The 22,243-nt window shown below is 61.0% G+C and overlaps 2 protein-coding genes across 4 annotated transcripts in view; one reads left to right on the top strand and one right to left on the bottom strand.

Moving 5' to 3' along the window:
- SLC45A4 (solute carrier family 45 member 4) overlaps nucleotides 1-16,082 on the top strand; it is a 49,511-nt gene extending 33,429 nt beyond the window's left edge. Inside the window, exons 4-9 of the mRNA XM_040988569.1 lie at nucleotides 8,461-8,649; nucleotides 9,365-9,544; nucleotides 9,832-10,826; nucleotides 11,189-11,288; nucleotides 13,771-13,982; nucleotides 14,731-16,082. Of these exons, the coding sequence (XP_040844503.1) occupies nucleotides 8,461-8,649; nucleotides 9,365-9,544; nucleotides 9,832-10,826; nucleotides 11,189-11,288; nucleotides 13,771-13,982; nucleotides 14,731-15,099 (2,045 nt within the window). The 3' untranslated portion in view covers nucleotides 15,100-16,082. The remainder of the gene's footprint in view (nucleotides 1-8,460; nucleotides 8,650-9,364; nucleotides 9,545-9,831; nucleotides 10,827-11,188; nucleotides 11,289-13,770; nucleotides 13,983-14,730) is intronic.
- Nucleotides 16,083-21,079: 4,997 nt separating this feature from the next.
- The window catches only part of DENND3 (DENN domain containing 3), a 37,932-nt gene continuing 36,768 nt past the window's right edge, over nucleotides 21,080-22,243 (bottom strand). For all 3 annotated transcript variants that reach the window (XM_040988566.1, XM_040988567.1, XM_040988568.1), the window contains exon 23: nucleotides 21,080-21,977. In XM_040988566.1, the coding sequence (XP_040844500.1) occupies nucleotides 21,777-21,977 (201 nt within the window). In that variant the 3' untranslated portion in view covers nucleotides 21,080-21,776. The remainder of the gene's footprint in view (nucleotides 21,978-22,243) is intronic.

Below are 22,243 nucleotides of genomic sequence, written 5' to 3'. Positions count from 1 at the left end.
CTGGTGTGGGACTCCTCACCCACACTTCCACCGTGTGTCATTAGCCAGGTAGCAGGTGTGGGCAACAGCTACTTCTCTCTGTCCCCTCCCTGAACCCTGCAGCACTTTCTCCATTGCAGGCTTCGGGGGCCACGTGAGCATGGCCCTTGATCACTCATCCCTGGTGACAGCCCAGGGGCAGCTGGGCAGACCCTAACCACTGCCAGCCTGGACCCTGTATGTGGTGGCGAGCCTGGCATGGAGGGCTCAGCCCTGGTCTCCATGTGTGCACCACTGCCAAAGCTGCCTGATCCTGTCTGGCCATGGCAGTGTCCGGGTCTTCTCAGAGAGCCCAGGGACATGGCTTGGGCTGGAGGGCGATGAGGTGGGAGCGGGGAGCTGACTCCACTCTGCCTGTGCATCCTGAGAGCCTACATGGTGCCCTGTGCCTCAGGGGGCAGCTGCTCACGGGCTGGAGCCAGGCTCCCCAAGATGGTCCTGGTGACAAGTGGTGGGGTTGGCTGCAGGCTGAGCACCTCTCGCCCAAGCGCACCTGTCACGGGCCGCGTGCCTAGCCCTTCCCTCACCTGGATATTTGGGGAGCAGCGGAAGGGGCAGTTCTTACCGCCACTTACTAACTGGAGTCAGAGATGTCAGTAACAGTATATGAGGGTGGCAGCTTCCTTCCATGCCTGTCCCTGATTCAAATCACAAAAGCTTGGGATTCCTCCGTCCTGGGAGCTGCCTAAGCAGGGAGCCGGTAGGTCAGCTTGAGGAGGCTCGGGCCCTTGGTTTCTGCCCCCACACGCGGGCACATTAGTGGGAACTGGCCTGGAAACTGTGTAGATGGGGCTAGAGGCAGCCCTCCCAGCGGCAGCTAGTGCAGCTGTGCCTGCCCCGAGGAATTCGGCAGGAAATGCCTCAGGAAGACGTGAGGTGTGTCTGGGGGTGTGAGAAGGCACCACGGATATTATTTCTTTGTAAAATTTTATTTATTTGGAAGTTAAGAATTAGAGACCCCTTCCATCTGCTGGCTCACACCCAAATGACCACGGGGCCGGGGCTGTGCCAGACCAAATCCAGGGGCCCAAGGCCTTGGGCCATCCTCCACTGCTTTCCCAGGCCGTTAGCAGGGAGCTGGTCTGGAAGTAGCCAGGGCACTAATTGACATCCACATGGGATGCTGGCCTCACCAGCGGCAGGTTACCCACCATGGCACAGCACCAGCACCATCAAACTTCAAATTCAGCCAGGAATTGGGTACAGGGGCTTAAGCCGCCGTCCCATATAGGCACTGGTTCAAGTCCCAGTACTCCACTTCGGATCCAGCTCCCTGCTGATGTACCTGGGGAAACAGCTGAAGAAGTGCTTTGGTGCCGACACCTGCGTGGGAGACGTGGGTGAAGTTCCATGTTTCGGCCTGGCCCAGCCCTGATCCTTTTGCAGCCATTTGGGGACGAGGCCAGTACATGGGGTATAATCTCTCTCTCCCTCCGTCTGTAACTTTGCCTTTTCTTTTGGACTCTGCACCTATCTTGTGGGTGTGCTGGGGCACAGACCCTGGAGCCACTGTCATAGAGATGCTGAGGCCCTGATCCCACCGAGAGGACCTGGATCCCCCAGGCCTGAGCAGAGCCAGACCCAACCCCATGTGCTGGGAACCCCGGGAGGCAAGGGTCCTCGCCCGGGGCCTGTGCGTCCTTGGTGCCCACTGCATACAGAGCTGCGTCTTTCTCATCACACCATTCCTGCTCTGAGAGCCTTGCTGCCCTGCCTGCCTGCTACTACCCTACTCCTGCATCTCAGAGCAACTCCCTGGTGCCAGCATCATCCCAAGCTCCTGTCCCAATCAGGGCCAGGGTCTGGGCTGTCATCTTCCTGGCCTGCCCTGCTCTTCCACCTTCATGTGCCTGGCAGGTCCCTGGGTAGCTGGTGACTCACCCGGAGCTATCGCTGGGAGCGACATTTCCCCATGTCACAGAGGATAGAATGGGGCAGGGGCCGGAAGCATCCCCCTTGCCCTGTGTCACATGACACCAGCCTGTGCACTTTGGGCTGGAAGATGCTGCCAGGTCTTCCTTCCAGAACATGGTGACATTGGTGTGGAAGTTGCCAGCGTGAGCCTTTGCGGGCAGCTCCTCCACGGGAGCCTCAAGACACGGGGGTGGGCTGGGGGGCACCCAGGTCCTGTTGGAGTTGGTGCTGGCGACACAGCTCACTGGCGTTTGTAGGCGATCCACGTGCCCAGACCATGAAGTCATGCCAAGAGCTTTCCAACACGGGGGATTGGGCAGCGGAGTCCCCTTCCCACTCTTGGGGATTCTGGGCCCGGGCTGCACAGGGCAGGTGTGTATGGGAGGGGCCCGACACATTTCCGGCCTGGGGGCTGCTATGCAGGGCAGGGCTTGCATGGGCAGTGCTGGTCCAGCCCGTGTCACTCGGCTGTTTAGAACATTCTGCAGCTTGGCAGTGGGCCAGGCCTCACTATCCACACTCAGGCAGGAGACAGGTGCATCAGGCAGGAGAGGAAACTAGCTGAACCTCAGGGGTCCCCCAACTGAGACGGGGCAGAGGGCTGGGGTCTGGAGGGCCCTGCTGGCTGCGGGCAGGTGCCCTCACACAGAACATGGAACAGTTCATCTCTAAAAAGCAGATGGGGCTTACTCTCCTTATTTGAAACACAGAGTGACAGGAACATGGCCACCTACACCTGGGAAGTGAGAAAATCCCACTGCCACCCAAGAATGTCCAGAGCAATGTTACTGGACCAGGTCAAAGCCAGGAGGCTGGAGCTCCAGCCTGGTCTGCCACCCCCTAGCCTGGGGCTGTCAGCAGTGTGGAGTGGTTGAGGGATGTGGGCATTACAGGGGGCGGTTTAACCTACTGCGCCACCGTGGGCCCCCATTGCAGCTCTTTTAAGGGGTAAGAAATGCTGTGTCACCAGGTAAGAGGGGCCAGTGGGAGGGTGGTGTGTGAGGACTAGAAGCTTCTGGAATTCCAAGGTGACAGCTAGGTTTGTACCTGGGGCACAGAGCCAGTGGGGAAAGTGGAGACTCCTGGAACCGGGTTTTGGGGCTCCATGGGCTTTGTGAGGGGCAGTGGCCAGCTGAGGTCAGCCATGTGCATCCAGGGAGGCCATGGGGATGCCCAGATAGGTGGGGTGGCTGGACCCTTTGCTCCACCCTAGGACCACGAGGTAGCAGTGTTACTTTACCAGCAGGAGAAGCCTCCCAGAGGGGTGGAGGGCTCTGTCAGCGTCAAGACCATGGCCACACACATTATGGCCAGCCTCCCACAGGGACATGCAAGCATGGCCAACATGGTCCTCTCACCAATGCCTGGAGCAGAACCAACAGCACCTCAGAGAGGCTGTCCTGGCTGGCTCACTCCAGAGGCACCATGTGGCTGTTTCCCGGGCCCAGGACTGCTCTTGGCTCTCCCCCAGCCTCTGCCCGGAGGGTGAAGGGCTGGTGGGGTCCCATGGCTTCAGGTGGAGCCGGGACAAGCACCTGAGCTGGCCCACTACCACCTCCCCACAGCCCCTGTGATTCTGGAATGTTCTTTCCAGGGTTCTCCCTGCACCCCACATAGACTGCCTCACAGCCTAGCCAGTCCCTGGAGTCTTTCCACGGCCGTGGCCCTGGGCAGGCTGAGGCTCGGGTCACCCGAGGATGGCCGCTGTTTCCCACGGGCACCAGTTCTCACGTATTTTGTTATCGCGGATTTTTCCAGGAGCCCAGGCAGGCGTAATCTTGGCGCGGAAGGCTTTGTCTGCGGAAAGAAAGAATGTGGGCCCCGGTCCCCGGCTCCGACCCCGTGTGAATCGCTCCCAGTCCGCACTCCCGCTGCTGCCTGGCACCCCTGCCTTCCCCTCCCATCCATCAGCCCCGCAGTGTGAATAGGAACTGCCCACGTGACCCAAGCGTCGCCTGTGACCTCACACAGCCACGGACACACCGTGACACAGTCAGGGTTTCCTGTGCACAGCCAGCCTTCCTGGTCCCACCATTGTTGTCCAACTCTTGCCTGGAAAAAAAACAAAAATGATTTGCCGGAGACCGGTGTTGTGTTTGTTCCAGGCCTTGCTGGGAACGTCCCTAGCCCAGGCGTCCCAGCAGCCACCCCCCTCCGACTCGTGGCAGGGAGCGACCTGTTGCCAGCAGCCGGCCCCCCTGCAGGCCCACTGGGCGCAGGTGGCTTGGGTCTTGGCACAGCAGGACAGTCTTGGGGTGGATGAGGCAAGGCAGCTCTGGGCAGCATCCACTCTGTACTGGCTTTCCCAGGAGTGTCCCCTGGGCCGAGCCACCTGCTCCCGCCTGCCTCCCTCCACAGTGGGATTCTAGCTCTTCAGCAGGTGTCGGGCCTGAGCTTTGTGTTCAGGGCTAGCTGTCTCGTCCTGGGCACCCTACTTCTCCCAGGTGCCCTGCTGGGGCCAGTGGGACTGTTGGGATGTGCCCTCAGCATTGGGCCCCCTCACCCAGGCCGCATGGAATGAGAGCAGGACCTTGCCTGATGGGCAACCTCCCGAGAGATGGGCTGGCCCCATGTGGAGTATGGGGTTGAGAGCCACATGGTGCAGGGCAGGCGGGCTGCGTGAGCAGGTGTTTGAAAGCCATGGAGGGTGGGGCACTGAGCCCGGCACCCGCATCATGTGGCATCTTGACTAGTGACCTTGTGTGACTTTCTCAAATACATACTTCTTACTTCCTTGAATGGCAGTGTTAGAGAAGCAGAGAGAAATCTCCCATCTGTTGGTTCACTCCTCAGATGGCCACAACAGCTGGAGCTGAGCCAGGCTAGAATCAGGAATTTATGGCTCTCCCGCACAGGTGCAGGGTTCCTAACCTTTGGGCCATCCTCCCCTGTCCACCCAGGTCACAAGCAGGGAGTTGGATGGGAAGTGGAGCAGCCAGACATGAACTGGTACTGATATGGGCAGCTGGTGTCTCAGGCAAGGTTTACCCACTACACCACAGCCCTCCCCTCACCCCGCCCCTGCCCCATATGCTTCTTGGAGTAGCTGAGCAGAGTGGTAAGGTCACCTTCCTGGCGGGCCCAGCCCTGGAAAGACACCTCCACGGCCTAGCAGGTTCCTCCATGCCCCACTGCCCTGGGTCCTCAGACCTGCAGGTACCTGCATCCGTGGCAACCATGTGCCTTGAGGAGACCACGCTAGGTCCTGGATTGGGCGGGGGTTTAGAGGAATCCCAGTGGAGGCTAAGAGATGCTGATACGGAGGAAGATCCAGGTCCTGTGAGCTGCGGGGCAGGGCCAGGTAGGGCTAGGCAGCAGGCTCCACTGGCCAGCCTTGGTGCCTGCTGAGCTGGCGCTGGGCCAATGGTGTCTGCCCCCTAAGCAGCTGACTAGGTGGGCTGGCAGGCAGCTGGCCCTAGAGACACCCCCAAGGGCAGCTGTGAGGTTTGTGAGAGAGGTATGAGGAAGATGCCCCCACCACTGTCATGGCAGCACGTGCCAGTGGGCTGCGGACAGAGACCTGGTCCTACGGGAGCAGAACCGTCAGCACTCTAATGCCAGTGCCGGCATCCGGCAGGCCCCGGCCTAAGCACTGTCCCACTAGCCAGCCCCACCCCTCCCCTCCTTTGGTCACAGTTGCAGAAAGTTGGCCTGTTGAGAAGGGAAGGTTGCCTTGGCCCTGATGTACTGCCAGGGATGGAGCAGGCAGGGTCTGGTCGGGGTGTGTCCTCAGCATGGGGCTTCAGGTACGTGAGGCAGACAGGCCGTGACCCAGGCCGGTACATGTGGTGTCGGGGCAGCCACCAGCAGCAGTAGCTGTGGGTGGCTGAGCAGCTCCAACAGCTCCATGCAAACAGACCTGTGCTGTGGGCAGGCGGCCCTGGCTTCTGGCCCCATGACCTGCCAGGGTCCACCTCCCCTCGTGGCCCGCGAGGAAACCAGCCTTGGTTGCACTCAAGCCACATCCTGAGGTCCTCTTTTGAGTTGGTTCATTTATGTTTCTTTGAAAGGAAGGGATACCCTGCATCCCTTCCCCAAGGCCCCAGCAGCCAGGGCACCTGAACCTGGCCACTCTCCCGCGTGGGTCACAGACCCGAGCTCTTGGATTATTGTTGCTGCTGCCTTCTGGCAAAGTTGGATTGGGAGCACAGGTGGGACTTGAACCCAGGCCCTGTGAGGCAGGATGCTGGTGTCAGGCCACATGGGCAGGCAGTAGAGTTGTATGCTGGGGGAAGAGTCATGATTGTGGAGGAGCCCAGGCCAGCAGCACCTGTCACACTCCCAAGGCCGAGGAGCTGACAGCTGGGCCCTGGCGGCGCTGCCTGGCTGTCTCGCTGCCCCACCCCTGTCCACCACCTCTGCTCACACCCACCTGTGCGGTGCCGGGAAGCGTGTGCTCCCTGAGCCTGAGCCAAGCCCGGGAGGCCGGGCACGTGTGTAAGGGTGTGGCCCCTGGTTCCACCATGCAGGCAGTCCCTGAACAGAGTTAACAGCCTGATTCGTGGGCCTGCCCTGCCCACTCCTGTCTTAACAGCGTCCTGCCTCACTGGCTCCCACCCTGTCAGCTCTTCCACACTGTGGGTCCCTGGGACACTTGCCCACCTGCAGGGTTCATCCCTTATGAGATGGCATGTCTGGAGTCTGGCTGTCCTGGGACCAGGCCCCATGTTGGTGTGCATCTGCACGGGGCATTTGTCAGATTATGGCAGCATGGGTGGGACCGCCGAGGGCCTGCCGGGTGGTGGAGGCCAGCCAGAGCCACTCAGCCGTGGGTGAGTTAGAGGATGGTGGGCCAGGGGTCAGGGTTGGGTCTCTGACTGCCTGAGCAGTGCTCAGCATCCTAGGAAAGGGAACAGCCTAGGGGCCCCGGCAGCCAGGAGGCAGCGCAGCTGTGGACATGCCGCACTCAGCAGGCCCACTGGGCCTGGTGAACACCTGCTGTGTCGTGGCCCATGGGGTGGGCAGAGCTGGGTGGCCGCTTTTTCCCCCTTATGCTTGTGGCTTCCTGACCCGCCGCTCGGTTCTACTGAATCCAGCAGCAGGCGTGCCCGTGTTTCCACAGGCAGGTTGACGGGCCCTGGGTAAAGTACTCCCTCCCTCTTGAAGTGTTTCTCCTCCCACGCAGGTGTATTTTTCTAACTGGCTCAGCCCGCCTTCCACTCCCCCAGGCCAGGGGTGGGGCAGTGTGGTCATTCTGTTGAAGTGGTGGACAGGGTAGGCCAGGACTCGAGCCTGCTGCAAGACATTCCTGCAAGAACCCTCCTGCCCCCAGCCACGGGCCCCTCCCAATGGCACCCCAACTTCTGACGATAAACACACAGTGAGCGAGCAAGCACACACTTCATCTGCTGACTCCCTTCCCCAACGGCCCTAACCACAGGGCTGAGTCAGGCGCCTATGGCTCCTGCCAATTCTCCCATGTAGGGGGCAAGGCCCCCAGGAGGCTCAACAGGAGCTGGCTGATAAGGGACCAGACTCTAGCGAGTGGTGGCTTAAGCTGCTATAGCAGACTGTCCTCTGCCCAATGATGGGCATGCCGTGGCTGGCCTGTGCCCCAGTGGTTTGTTGGCCCTTCCATCTGCTGGGCGACTGGGTTCGGGTTAGCGGGCCACATGCTTAGTGTAGGCAGCTGTGGCCGCCCCTGGTCCAACGCCTGGGCTTGGCACCCCAGCTGCGGTACCCAGACTGCTGCCCCTCTGACACGTGCTGTGTAAGGCTGGGTCAAGGCCCTCCGGGATGCCTGCCCACGGAAGCCCTTCCTAGCTGTGGGCTTTGTTTGACTTCACGCCCATCACCCACCACTGCGACAGGAAGTCTGTGCAGGCCTCCCTCTCTTGGGGAGGCAGAGGGGGTGTGTGTCTCCACGTGAGCGTGCCTGTGTATGACCATCACACGTCCCTGCGTGCACTGTATAATTGTGTGTTAATTTGTGTTAACGTATGTGCTTTTTGTGTCTGGACTCAGGCACAGAGCTGCTGTGTGTTCCGGGTGTATGACCACATGTGCCTGCATGCATGCTGATGTGTGTCCTCCTACCCCATGTGCGTGCTGTCCCATGTCCCCACCCCGTGTTGTGTGTTCACCTGAGTCCCAGGCCCGTGTGTGTGCATGCCTGTCCCCGTCCCGTGTGTGTGCACGCCTGTCCCCGCCGCGTGTGTTCACGCCTGTCCCCGCCCTGTGTGTGCACGTCTGTCCCCGTCCCGTGTGTGTGCACACCTGTCCCCGCCCCGCGTGTGTTCATGCCTGTCCTTGCCCCGCGTGTGTGCACGCCTGTCCCTGCCCCGCGTGTGTGCACGCCTGTCCCCGCCCCGTGTGTGTTCACGCCTGTCCCTGCCCCACGTGTGTGCACGCCTGTCCCCGCCCCGTGTGTTCATGCCTGTCCCCGCCGCGTGTGTTCACGCCTGTCCCCGCCCCGTGTGTGTGCACGCCTGTCCCCGCCCCGTGTGTGTGCACGCCTGTCCCCGCCCCGTGTGTGTTCACGCCTGTCCCCGCCCCGTGTCCCCGCAGGCCTCCCAGAGCAGTACTACAGCCTTACCTGGTTCCTGAGCCCCATCCTTGGTCTCATCTTCACCCCACTCATCGGTTCTGCGAGCGACCGCTGCACACTGAGCTGGGGCCGCAGGCGCCCCTTCATCCTGGCGCTGTGTGTGGGCGTGCTCTTCGGCGTGGCACTCTTTCTCAACGGCTCGGCCATAGGTGAGCGGGGCCGGCAGAGGCAGCGCCACTCCCCCGGGAGCGTCTGTCCGTGACCCCTGTGTGTGTTCTTGCAAACATCCCCTCTGCATCTTGTCCTGTCTCGGCGACCAAGTGGGTCACCACTGTCTGCTAAAGCCCCAAGGGCGGGAAGTGCTTCTGGGCTGGACACCCTGGCAGGGGGAGGAGATTGGTCCCCCGTTTAGTGAACACCCCATGTGACCTCCCTGAGCAAGGCCAGGCACAGAGGTCATGAGGTAGCTGCCATGAGGGCAGTCCTGCCCCTGTGTGCCCCAGATGCAGTGACTTGGCAGCTCCTGACCCCCAACCTGGGGCAGGCAGTCTGGCTCTACCCCAACACCTCTGGTCCAGGTGCAGGCAGCCCGCTGGGGTGGGATGCAGTCAGCACCCGCAGTACATTCAAAAGGACTGGGTCCCCTCTCACTACATGCCCTGTGGCCCAGCTACACAGCAGGCCGGTGGTAGCTGCAGGGGCCTCCCAGGCCAACAGCCTGCTTGGGGTTGGCTCTTGGTAAAGAGAGAAAGCGGACACTCCTATTCCCTGGGGACAGCCCCCCTCAGGTCTGGGAAGTCTGGAAGGAGAGGAAGCTCTCAGGGTTTAGGGCTGCAGGCGTGAGAGGAGCTGCCCAGCATGCCCTGCGACCACTGTGAGGATGCTAAGCTGTGGCCTTGAGTGCCCACCTGTGTGCTTGTCCAGGACTGGCCCTTGGTGACATCCCAAGCCGGCAACCCATCGGCATTGTCCTCACTGTGCTGGGGGTGGTGGTCCTGGACTTCAGTGCTGATGCAACCGAGGGCCCGATCCGCGCCTACCTGCTGGACGTGGTGGACAGCGAGGAGCAAGACATGGCCCTCAACATCCATGCCTTCTCGGCCGGTAAAACCCACATGGACCGACCTGGGCGGCAGGGCAGGGCCTGGCTGGGGGGTGGACGGGGCGGGGCCTGGCTGGGGGTGGACAGGGCGGGGCCTGGCTGGGGGTGGACGGGGCGGGGCCTGGCTGGGGGCGGGGCGGGGCCTGGCTGGGGAATGGACGGGGCTGCCTGTGGGGCCTTGGGGCTGGGGTTCAGCAGGTAGTAGGCAGTGGCACAGCCAGGGCAGTGCCCCGGTCCCAGTTCATTCGCTGCATCCTAACTTGTTACAGCAGTCCCTCTTCTCATTCAGGCCTGGGTGGTGCCATTGGCTATGTGCTGGGCGGGCTGGACTGGACGCAGACCGTGCTGGGCGACTGGTTCCGCACGCAGAACCAGGTGCTCTTCTTCTTCGCGGCCATCGTCTTCACGGTGTCGGTGGGCCTGCATCTGTTCAGCATCAAGGAGGAACAGTACAACCCTCAGCAGGACCGCAGCGCCACCGACGAGGCCAGCGCCCCCCCTGGCGAGCAGCACGGCCCCCTGTTCCCGGACGAGGTGCAGTCAGAACACGAGCTGCCACTGGACTACCTGGCCGTGGACATGGTGCGCAGCCAGAGCGACTCCGTGCTGCATGTGCCAGACGCGGCACTGGACCTGGAGCCCGAGCTGCTCTTCCTGCATGACATCGAGCCGTCCATCTTCCACGATGCCTCCTACCCCAGCACACCCCGCAGCACCAGCCAGGAGCTCTCCAGGACCAGGCTGCCTCGCCTGTGCCCGCGGCTCCGGGAAGGCGCCAGGGAGGACGACACCCTACTCGACCACCACGCGCATGATGCCAAAGTCCCCAATGGGAGCAGCTCCCCACCGGTGGATGCCCTTGGCCGGAAGCCCCCAGCGGGTCCGGGCTCCATGAGGCGACGGCGACACGTGTTCCGGCGGCAAGCTTCCAGCACCTTCTCCTACTATGGCAAGATCGGCTCCCACCGCTACCGGCACCGGCGGGCCAACGCTGTGGTCCTCATCAAGCCGTCGCGCAGCATGAGCGACCTGTATGACTTGCAGAAGCGGCAGCGCCAGCGCCACCGGCACCAGAGTGGGGCCACCACCTCCAGCGGGGACACGGAGAGCGAGGAGGGCGAGGGCGAGACCACCGTGCGCCTGCTCTGGCTCTCCATGCTCAAGATGCCCAAAGAGCTGACGCGCCTCTGCCTCTGCCACCTGCTCACCTGGTTCTCCGTCATTGCCGAGGCTGTGTTCTACACCGACTTCATGGGCCACGTCATCTTCAAAGGGAACCCCAAGGTGAGCCAGCCTGGGGCCCCACCGCTCTGCTCTGGGACAGTCCCTGAGAACAGGGCAGCCTTGGTGTCTCCTGCCACACCTGGCCCGGGGAACCTTGAGGATACTGGGGTCTGCAGGCAGGCGGTGCCAGTGTGTACACGCCTGTAGTGCCGTGTCTGCCTATGGGGTCTGAGGGCGGCGAGCTGTCCATTGCCTTGTCCTACATGAGTCCAGAAGGTGATGCCTGAACGAGTATGCGAGCTGTGTCCCTGGCATGGGCCCTGGCTCATGGGGTCAGGAGGGAAGTGGCCTTAGCATGCACAGGACGGGTCTAAGGCTGAAATGGGCAGTGGCCTTCCACTAACCCCGCCTCTCTGGAGCAGGAGCCGTCCAACTCGACAGCCTGGCACAACTACAACGCCGGTGTGAAGATGGGCTGCTGGGGCCTGGTCATCTACGCTGCCACCGGTGCCATCTGCTCAGGTGAGCCGTGGTCCCTGCGGCCGCATTCCCGGGCAGGGGCAGTGGAGGGACCGTGGGAAGCCAGCCCCCCATCTTGTGTGTTCAGAACGCAGGAGCCAGGGCCCGGCAGGCATCATTGTCTTGGAGGGTGGGTTGGAATGACAGCTCCCTCCCAGGAACAGCGTGATGTAACTGTCTCCACTGTGAAAGACTGGCTGGAAAGGCCGAGTGACAGAGAGGAAGGGAGAGGTTTGCCATTCATTGATTCATTTCTCCAATACCCTCAGTGCCGGAGTCCAGCTCCAGCCGAGTCCGAAACTCACGAAGGGTGCGTGGATGAGGCGCAAAGAGAGAAAGAGGGACGGACCTCTAGGGTTCCATGATCATTGTGGACAATGCAGGAAAGCTGTCCGCTTTATTTATACAGAACCAGTCAAACTCTGGCTCAGACTTTTTACGTCATGGTCAAGCGGGTGTTTCTAAAGATGACTCTGCAGTTTGTTTCACCTTGAAGCAGGATGTTATCCATCCTACCCTGTGGTCAGGAAGTTCTCAATAGATGGTGCATACCAATCAGTAACACATTCTACAACTCAATCCTCATTCTACAACTGAATCTTGAATCAGTTCAGGGAGGAAGTGCATCACGGAAGAACGGACGTAAAGATCAAGGAAAGAGGGAAAGAATAGATTCCCACTACACCTGGGGACAGAACACCCTTGATTAGCATATGGTCAACGCGGGTAGGGTGGTGTGTGTGGGGGGGGGGCACAGAGACAGCAAGAATAAAAGGCCCTTTGGCTAAAACAGTATCAGCAACATCAACTTCCAAGCTCACACTGGTAGTAAACATTAACTCCACAGAGGCAGACAATGCCTAAATAAACTATAGAAATCTCAGCGGGGTTGTCCGGTGTCCATGCAAAGGGAGGTGGAGCTGCATTCAGGTGGCTGCAGAGACATCGGCCGGGCCCTGCCATGCAGTGGAACAGTACTCTACACACCTTCCTGTCTTCCACATCCATCACATGGACCCCAGCACCTCCAGGCCATGGAGGCGGGAGCCAAGGGCTCCCATGTGGGTGCAGGGGCCCAGCACTTTGGGCATCCTCCATGGCAAGGAGCAAAGTGGCAAGTGGAGCAGCTGGAGCTTGGGCTGCACTCTGATGTGACCGTGTGCCTCCTACTTGGCAGCATAACCAGCTACGTCACAATGCCCCATACCCCTGTGAGGACACAAGTGCTTCCTAAAGGAGGTGTCCTGTGACCCCCCCAAGACAGGAGGGCTGGGCAGGAGTAGAGGTGCCGGGAGGAAGGACTGCCCCAGCTGTCCTGGGGTGCGGTCAATGGTCAGCACCACGGAGCAGGCCTGGGTAGTTCCTGTCGGGAAGGCCCCAGAAGCTGCTGGAAAGTCCAGGGCTGGGTGTGTGAGATGTTACAGCCCTGTGTGTGTGTTGGCTGGCCCCGGCTGTGTGTGAATGTGTGGTGGTGTGTGCAGCTAGCTGCCTGGGGAGGGCAGAGCAGGGAGCTCTCCTGCTCACGACCCATGTCCCTGCATCTGTATGTGGTGGTGCGTGCTGGCTGGCTGGCTGCTTGGGGGCCTCCTCACAGTCATATCCTTGCAGCTCTGGGTGAGTGTGTGTGTGTGTGGTGGTACATGCTGGCTGGTCCCACTGTGTGTGCGCCTGTGCTGGCTGCCTGGGGAGGGCAAAGCTGGGGGCCCTGCCCACAGCTATGTCCCTGCAGCTCTGGGGGAAGGGTGTGGGGTGTGGGTGGTGTGTGCTGGCTGCCTGCCTGGGGGTCTTGCTGTTCACGGCCGTGTCCCTGCAGCTCTGGGTGTATGTGTGTGCACACTCACAGCCGTGTCCCTGCAGCTCTGGGTATGTGTGTGTGCACACTCATGGCCGTGTCCCTGCAGCTCTGGGTATGTGTGTGTATGCTCACGGCCGTGTCCCTGCAGCTCTGGGTATGTGTGTGTGTGCTCACGGCCGTGTCCCTGCAGCTCTGGGTATGTGTGTGTATGCTCACGGCCGTGTCCCTGCAGCTCTGGGTGTGTGTGTGCACACTCATGGCCGTGTCCCTGCAGCTCTGGGTGTATGTATGTGCACACTCACAGCCATGTCTCTGCAGCTCTGGGTGTGTGTGTGTGTGTGTGTGTGCATGCTCACGGCCGTGTCCCTGCAGCTCTGGGTGTGTGTGTGTGTGTGTGTGTGTGTGTGTGTGTGCACACTCACGGCCGTGTCTCTGCAGCTCTGGGTGTGTGTGTGCGCGCGCTCACGGCCATGTCCCTGCAGCTCTGGATGTGTGTGTACACACACTCATGGCTGTGTCCTTGCAGCTCTGGGTGTGTGTGTGTGTGTGTGTCTCTGGGTATGTGTGTGTGTGCTCACAGCCGTGTCCCTGCAGCTCTGGGTGTGTGTGTGCACACTCATGGCCGTGTCCCTGCAGCTCTGGGGGTGTGTGTGTGTGTGTGTGTGTGCACTCATGGCCGTGTCTCTGCAGCCCTGCTACAGAAGTACCTGGACAGTTATGACCTGAGTATCAGGGTCATCTACGTCCTGGGCACACTGGGCTTCTCCGTGGGCACAGCCGTCATGGCCATCTTCCCTGACGTCCACGTCGCCATGGTCTGCATCAGCACCATGGGCATCGTCTCCATGAGCATCTCCTACTGCCCCTACGCTCTGCTGGGCCACTACCACGACATCAAGGAGGTGTGTCCTGCGGGAGGCTGGGGTGGCATGGGGGGCGGGTCAGTGCAGGGTGGACCTGTCAGGGTGGAGGGTGGGGGTGTCACTCGGGACCCAGCCTGTCCTTGGCACTGCTCTGTGTACTCAAGGCCATCAGAGCTGCTACTTGCCCCAAGTCAGGCCCCTACGGACGTGGGTCCTGACCGCCTGTCCGTCGTGGCTCTCATGGGCGTAGGTGCTGCTCATTGTACCTCCCATGGACATAGGAGGTCTGTCCATCAAACTCCTGCAGATATGGGCTGTCCAGCCCAGCCCCAAGGACACGGCTGGGTGATGCTTTTCCTCACTGGCTGATGTGCACAGGGCGCTCCTCCCCACACTCCATGTGGACATCGCTTCCAGTCTTGGGTTGGGGCAGTAGACACCCCAGGAGAGAGGTCTGCCTCGGCACCAAGCCCTCTGTGCCTCAGCGTGACAGGATCATGGTGCAGCAGCGCGTGTCCATCTTCCTGGGGCCTCACAGAGCCGCCTCGTGCGTGCATGGCTCGGCTTGGAACCTGCTGCTCCCCCTTCCTGCTCCCTTTCTGTCTAGGTTCCATTTGCCCATTGGGCCAATGGGGCACAGGCTGCAGGCCCCTGGAGCCTCCTCCCTCCCTGTGCTTTGCCCACTTAGGGGTGGGAAGGAGTTGGCGTGGTTCCCCTCTGACTCTGCCCTCACACATGGGCCCCCGCTCGTTGGCTCAGCCTCACCTGTGTGCCTCCTTCCTTGCAGTACGTTCACCACAGCCCTGGCAACTCGAAGCGTGGATTCGGCATCGACTGCGCCATCCTCTCCTGCCAGGTTTACATCTCGCAGATCCTGGTGGCATCTGCCCTTGGGGGCGTGGTCGACGCTGTGGGTACCGTGCGTGTCATCCCCATGGTGGCCTCCGTGGGCTCTTTCTTGGGCTTCCTCACAGCCACGTTCCTGGTGATCTACCCCGAGGTGTCAGAGGAGGCCAAGGAGGAACAGAAGGGCCTGTCACCTACGCCGGCTGGCGAGGGCGGGACTAACAGGGGGGACCCCGAGAGGCCCACGGTGCTGAAGCTGTCACGGAAGGAGGGCCTGCAGGGCCCCGTGGAGACTGAGTCAGCAGTCTGAGCCACACACGCCTTCTCACACATTCCACGCTCGGGCGGCTTGCGGGCAGAGAGTGGCTGCTGGCAGATGCAGCCACTGTGCCTCGGGCAGTGCCCGCCGGGCCCCCTGCCCAACACCACAGGGGTTTGGTAGGTGTAGACTAGGTTCGAACCACCAGGCAACACCGCCACACTTCATGACTTTGTCCACAATCGAAAGAAATCATTTCCAGTCCTTTTTTGAGAAAGATGCTTTAATTTCCACTCTTTCATTCCACAGGTGTTATTCTGCATGTTTTTTTTCCCCCCAGATTGTCAAACATTTGCAACTTAGGCCCACAAGCAGTTCAGAACAAAACAGTCAGATTTTGCATTCCCCAAACTCGAGTCAAACAAGAAGTTGTTGACATCGTCAGCCCCAGCCCATGCAAATGTCTGGAGCCGTGGAGGCGGCCACGACGACGACGGACGATTTCCGTCCTCTAGCTCGCCTGGCAGTGGTGCCTGAGCTCCCCCCAGGGCTCCTCCGAGGGGCGAGCAGCCGCCCCCTCACCCTTCAAGTCGGACAGCTTTCAAGCCCAGGGCGGCCCACACCAAAGCTGGAGGTGGCCACAGGCCGGGACTCAAAGCTGTCTGGCACCTGCTTATGCCAGCACGTCTCTTTCTGGGGCTACTTCCCCTGCTATTGCCCTTGGACTGCCTCCCCCCGCCGCGCGGGGACCCCTGGGCACGGGGCTCCCGGTGGGCACGGCTACCTCAGTGTATGCGGCCGCGGCGTGGACGAGCAGGGCCGGCTGCCTGCCCGCGGCGCGGACACGGACTGCGTCGGACACTTGACACTTGCTGCCTCAAGTTGATGTTTTTAAATAAAGTTCTTTCAAACGCACGGGAATCATGCTGTCGGGTGGTTCAAAAGCTGAGATGTATACTGGCAGAGATCTATATTTCGAGATGACACTGAGCTGTTTTTCAATAAAGTACTTGAACTTCCTGTGTCGGAAGGAATGCCTTTGCATGGTGTCCCTCATGTCCATGGTGGCACCTGGCAGCAGTTGGTGCCCGCTCATCCAGGGCAGTGCCCACATGGGGGTGTCTCCGCCCAGGTGACGACACATCCAGGCTCGCTGCTGATGGGTCCCTCCCGGCTGCAAGGTTGGCGGTTGGTGGGGCCATGGCAGGCATCCATCCTGCTGCTTTTCCCACCTTGCCATCCATGAGCTGGAGCAGTGGGAAGGCAGGGCAACCCCCAATTGGAAGGGAACCACAGCTGCCCACCTGGGTTGCCCTCATGGGGCCCAGTGATCTGAGATGACCCCGGTGCTGTCACCGACACGGAACAAGTCTGACTGGACAGGGTGTCCCAGCTCGGGTCTACGCTGGCAGCACAGGGTCACCACACTGCTTCCAGCAGTTAGCACAGGAGACACCCCCACCCACCCCGCAGCTGCTGTCCCTTGCTCGGTACCCACAGGCAAGCTGGGCATCTTCTCAGGGCAGCCCCGGCGTCTCCTGGGAGTTGGCCCAGACGACCTCCTTGGCACCTTGTGAGTTCAAGATGCTGGAGCAGCTCTCGTGGTTCTGACAATGTCAGCTGGGTGGCACATGTGGCCTTGCAACTCACAGCTAGAAGGACTTGGAACAAAGCAGTGTCACCCCAGGAGAACTCTCCCACCCCCTGCCCCAGCCCTGGTGGCTTCAAGGATCAGTTCCCATGCTGCAAGCTCAGTGGCCACTGTACCCACATCTGCTGCTCCAAAGACAAAGCAGGTGGCATATCTGTCCCCCCCACCCCTGGGCTGTTCCCTGGAGCCTGGCGAGGGCCTAGGGCTAGTACTCCCCCTCGCTGCACTAGCCAAGGATATCAGGCCCAGCCACTGGCTGCCCTCACGTACCCTTGGCCTTGATGACTCAGGGTGCCTGGGAGCTGGAGCCACTATGCCCATCTTTGTGGGGTCACAGCGGGGCCCCAGGATCACCTAGCTGAGTTCACCGTATTTGGGCCAGGGGCGAGATGGCCGAGTGGAGGGAGCAGGAGGTATACAGGGTGTTCACTGGGGTCCCCACGTGAAGCCCATGGCACAGCAGAGTCATCAACAGCACAAGCGCCCAGGACCACCCAACCTTGGAAACGGAGACTGTGTTGAATTCTGCAGCTCACGTGCCCAGCCAACCCGTCAGATCCATGTGGCATTGCAAACATCGGATTGTAGGTAAGTTTTCTCCAGCAAAATTGAGGGGCTGCAAAATTGGTGTGGCCTTCGGGTTGGCTGCTGGGGCTGGGCACGGAGTGAAGGCTCACCTGGGCCCGTACATGCCCAGCTGTGGCCAACCCTGGGCCATATGTATTCCTGGGAAGGCTTTCTCCCCGTGCTGAGAGGCAGCTATGGGCTGGAGGCCCCACTCCCTGCCCACTGTCCTCACCCCGGCGGCCTCGCCCCCTGCCACCGTCCTCAGCCATTCCGTGAGCAGCAGTGGGCAGCTCAGCTGTAATCACAGCCTCCTCTGTCTGCAGACTGGGCACCACCTCCCCTCATCCCTCTGGCCCACCTTCACCCCAGCTGACCACGGTCCTGGCCTCTTTATGCGACTTAAGGCGTAGTGCAGTATCCGCCCTGCTGGTTTCTATCTGTTTTTGTTTTTTGGTTTCTAAATTACCCACCTGCTGTGACGAAGTCTGACACTGGTTCATCTCAAGAAACAAACAGGTCCCCGGGGTCACAGTAGCAACTGCGGCCCCATGCGCGGCGTGATATTGCAGCCTTCCTATTTCTTGGAAAAAACAAGGCGCTTACTGTCCCCAAGGTTACCCAATTACTGTCCTGTGCTTATTTCCGGGATTTCTGGCTTCACTGAGACTGGGGTGGGTCAGTGTCCCTCTCTGCTTACCACCTGTCGGTTCACTCCCCAGATGCCCACAGCCATAACTGGGTCAGGGCAAAGCCGGTGCTTGAAGCATGGCCCAGTCTCCACGGAGCGGCCAAGTGGCCGAGTCACCGTCGGAGGCCTCCGGAGTGCCGTCTGTGGGATGCAGAGAGCCTGGCCCCAGCACTCCGACCTGCGAGCCACCCACTGCTCACTTTGCTATGTTCAATTCCTCCAGCCCGTTGCTCGTGACGTGTGCTGGCATTTGGCATAGGAACTTGACCCGCATTGCGAGCATTCGTGGTGAGAATTCACAGGCCCGTTTATCTCTGTCAGGTGTGACAGGCTCCCCCTGGGCCCTCCAGGTCGGCTGGAACACACTCCCTGTCTGACAGTCCCTGTGTGCTTGGGAACCACCTGGTTCTGGAAGCTTCTGGGGCAAGTTTCTGTTGGGAGGCCCCCATTCCTGCCCGTACTGGTCTCAGAGTTCTTTCTGAAACCTGGCTTCACTCCGTGGGCTCCCTTTGGCTCCCAATGCACCCGTGCTGCCTGGACCCCTCACGGAACCACCCTCTGGTCTGTCGGGTCCGCAGTCCCTCTCCCCATCAATTCCTGCCCTGTCCCTTACAAGGGAAAGACTGATTTGAAGATGACTTTATTTGAAAGGGAGAATGACAAAGAGGTAGAATCCTTTCACTCACGGGTCCCCCACCCCCGACGGCCAGGCTGAAGGCAGGAGCCTGGGCCTGCCTCGGGGACTTCCCACATGGCCGTCCAGGCACCTGGCTGAGAACCAGAGCAGCCAGTGGGAAAGGCCCTGGTTGCAACAGCGGCTCAGCCTGCTGCCCACGGTGCCAGCCCCCAGCCAATTGTCCCACTAAGCCTTCTGACAGACACTCGGCGCTATAGGGGTGACTCTGCCGCAGCTGCACCCCCAGGTTTTGGCACCCTCAGGAATGTCCTCACTTCCCACACCACTGTCTGTCCTCCCGGACTCGTGAGTCACTTAAACCTGGTGGTTTTTATGTTGATTGGGGGGGATGGGAATGTTGGCGGTCACGTACAGGCGTCCTGTGGCCCTGCAGAGGGCCCACTGTGGTGAGCACCCCACGGGCACCTGGCAGGAACCACGTTCTGCCGTTGCTGGGCGTGGAGGGCCGAGTGGTGTCCTGCGTAGCCTCACCAATTTTCCACTTGCTTTTTCCAGGCGTCCGTCAGGGAGTTAAAGGTTAAAGCTGCGAGCTGACAGCCCCGCCCCCGCCAGGTGCACCTGCATCCCTAGCAGTTGGCCATGTTTCCCATCTCCGCTGTGTTTACAGCTGGACTATTCATCGGTGGTGTTGATGTGCTTGCCCGCCTTGTCCTTCCCATCCCTTTGCGCTTTCATATGTAAGGTGTATCTGACATACAAACACGTCAGCGGTTTTTGGAAAAGTGCAATTAAACATATTTTGGTCCAAAACTATCTGAAATCCATGAAGTTTCTCCAAATAGGCTTTTTTTGATGAATGTTTTGGCAGACCCCACTTGGCCTGTGCCTTTTCGTTGGTTATTTAGCCCATTTACAGTCATCCCGCACGTCAGCGCATCGTCCTGTATCCTTAGTCTGTTACTGAGGCGGCCGCTTGAAAGTATAAAACTCTCATGTAACTACCAGTTCAGTCTGTCGTCGGGCTGCCAGTCCCCCGACTAGCACGTCCGATGCAGCCACCATGCCGCCACACCCTGTCGCAGCTCTGGTGCCTCACACGCGGGCACTCGCCATCGAGGCTTCTCCATGGACGGCTGCGGGGAGGCGAGTGCACCCCTCCTGCGCCCCTTCGCCTAGGCCCAGCCCGGCAGTGGACGCGCTCATCTCCACTCCAGCCCGCGGGCTGCCCTCCGAGTGTCTTCCAAGAGCACGTGGACACAGCAGTACCAGGCAGCTGTGAGCATCCCGGCTTGAGGAGTCCTCGGGAGCTCTGGAGTGTCACCTGGCACCGTCGGCGCCCCCAGTGCAAGCTCTTCATTGTGGGACGCAGCAGCAGGTCCACAATCACGTGAGCAGAGATGGGTTCCGGGCCTGGTCTGCTCACGTTCTCTTCTGGATGACACGTTGCCTACAGCAGAAGGGAGGGCATCACTGCCCCTTTGCCGAGATCCAGGTTGTGCCAGCGCTCCCCGCAACAGATCAACAACATGGTCCCGCCAAAGCAGAGGAGCTGTGGGCTCAACATGCTCGCCTGCCCAGCGCTCGCCTGCCCAGCGCACGCACACCTGCCCAGCGCTCGCCTGCCCAGCGCTCGCCTGCCCAGCGCTCGCTCGCCTGCCCAGCGCTCGCCTGCCCAGCGCACGCACACCTGCCCAGCGCTCGCTGGCCTGCCCAGCACACGCCTGCCCAGCGCACGCACGCCTGCCCAGCACTCGCTCGCCTGCCCAGCGCACGCCTGCCCAGCGCACTCGCCTGCCCAGCGCACGCCTGCCCAGCGCACGCCTGCCTCAACCTGGCTGTAAAGAACCATCCCCCCAGAAGCGTGGCTCTCCTGCTCTGGCTCGGCTGCTGTCTCGTGAAGGAGGATCTGGAAGCTCTGACCACAAACGAGAGGGAAGAAAAGCGGACAGGTGCACGGACGCAGGTGCACGGACGCAGGTGCACGGACGTAGGTGCACGGACGCAGGTGCACGGACGCAGGTGCACGGACGCAGGTGCACGGTGGCTCTGGGCTCTCTGAAGACCTCGTCCCCTGGGTAGAGTGTGCAACAGCAGCTGGCGTCGTCATCACACGCAGAGGCTACCCTCCCGCACGCGGTTCTGTGGCAACTGTGGGCTTGAGCTCGCGTGTGCTGCTAACACAGAAGCAACCTCCTCCCTCCTGAAGGACACTCCCAGGATGCCCAGGGAGCCTGGTGCAGGGAAGGCCCTGGCTTGTGACGGGCTCGTCCGGCACGCAGGCCTGGCCGGGGCCAGCCCCCACATTCCCCTGGTGGGGCCACACTGCTCTGGAGCCCAGCCCCGGCTGAGGACCCTGCTGCCCAGAGCGTCGCTGCGAGCAGGGCCGTGGCAGGGGGCCCCAGCCCTGAAGCTGTGATCCAGGGCAGGCCACACGTGCTGGCCACACACACTGCCCCACAGTCCCAGCCAAAATCATGTTTGAAACACATTCAGGACTGGAATTTTCAGTTTAATAAAAAAAGGTTCAGGGAGTTGTGGGGGGCAGTGGCAAATATTTAGTTATTTTAGTGGATAGTTCTTTCAGTTAAATAAGGAAGCAACACACACACACACACTCGCAGCGTGCACAGGCAGAGTCCACCCACACCCGTGAGCGCCCAGCGGGTAGCCCGGCACACAGGCTCGCCAGCCCAGGCTGATCGTGGCAAATACCCATTCACACTCACCAAAAACTAAACCAAGAAAGTGGACAGTGCTTGCCCGGGCCGGCACAGCCCCGTCCACACAGAGCACGGTCCCTCCCCACGCAGGCCGCGGTCACTGGCCCTGGTCACAGTCCAGACACAGACACACCTTCAAGACCAGGAAGTGGCCATCATCCAACACCTTCCCTGGGCCCAGGAAGAGGGCGTGAGGCCGCCGCAGCCCACCTGCTCCGGGCCGGGTCCGAGCCCAGGGGCCCGAGAGCGCCAATGAATGACGAGGAGTGTTTCTTAGACGAGCAGAAGAAAGGCCAAGACGGAGACCTAGAAGTCCTGGGCAGCCCAGCTGCTGGCCCCTGTACTTGTCCTCTGGTAGTGGATTCCAGAACCTTCTACACAGCACAGGTGGGTGTTTGGTCAAGGTGCTGGACGCGCAGGGCGCTCGCCTGGCGCCGGTCTGTGCACACGTCGTCATGCTGACGCCTAGTCCACCGTCCAGATGGCGATCTTGCCCTCCTCGGGGCCCGAGCCGCTCAGCACGTACCTGTCCTCGGCCGAGCACAAGGTCCTCACGGCATCTGCGTGGGCCACCAGCTCCTTCTCCACCGTCCTCTTCTCACCATCCAGCACGTAGATCTTGCCCTTGGTCTTCCCTTGTGACAGGCCTCTGCCGCCCACCCACACCTGGCAGAGGTAGCACAGCGGGAGTCAGGGAGGTCCCCAGCCAGGGCTCCTGCCTGCTTGAGCCGGGGGCTTTCCCTTCGAGCTCCACAGGGAACCAGCCTCCGAGCGCTGGGTGTACCAGGGCCCCTGCCAGGACAGGCCACACCCACCCCATCTGTCCACAGGAGCTGGTCGTCCTGGCAGCACCTGAGCCCTGGGAGGCCCTGGCCTGGAGTGGGTGTTTCGCAGGGGACAGACCTACAGCCACTGGATGTGGAGTGTCCCCC

The sequence above is a fragment of the Ochotona curzoniae genome, unplaced genomic scaffold (assembly GCF_017591425.1).
Source record: "Ochotona curzoniae isolate NIBS_2020 unplaced genomic scaffold, NIBS_Ocur_1.0 contig_4917, whole genome shotgun sequence".
Taxonomy (NCBI): Eukaryota; Metazoa; Chordata; class Mammalia; order Lagomorpha; family Ochotonidae; genus Ochotona; species Ochotona curzoniae.
The sequence above is the reverse complement of the archived record's forward strand: the minus strand, read 5'-3'. Positions and strand labels throughout refer to the sequence as shown.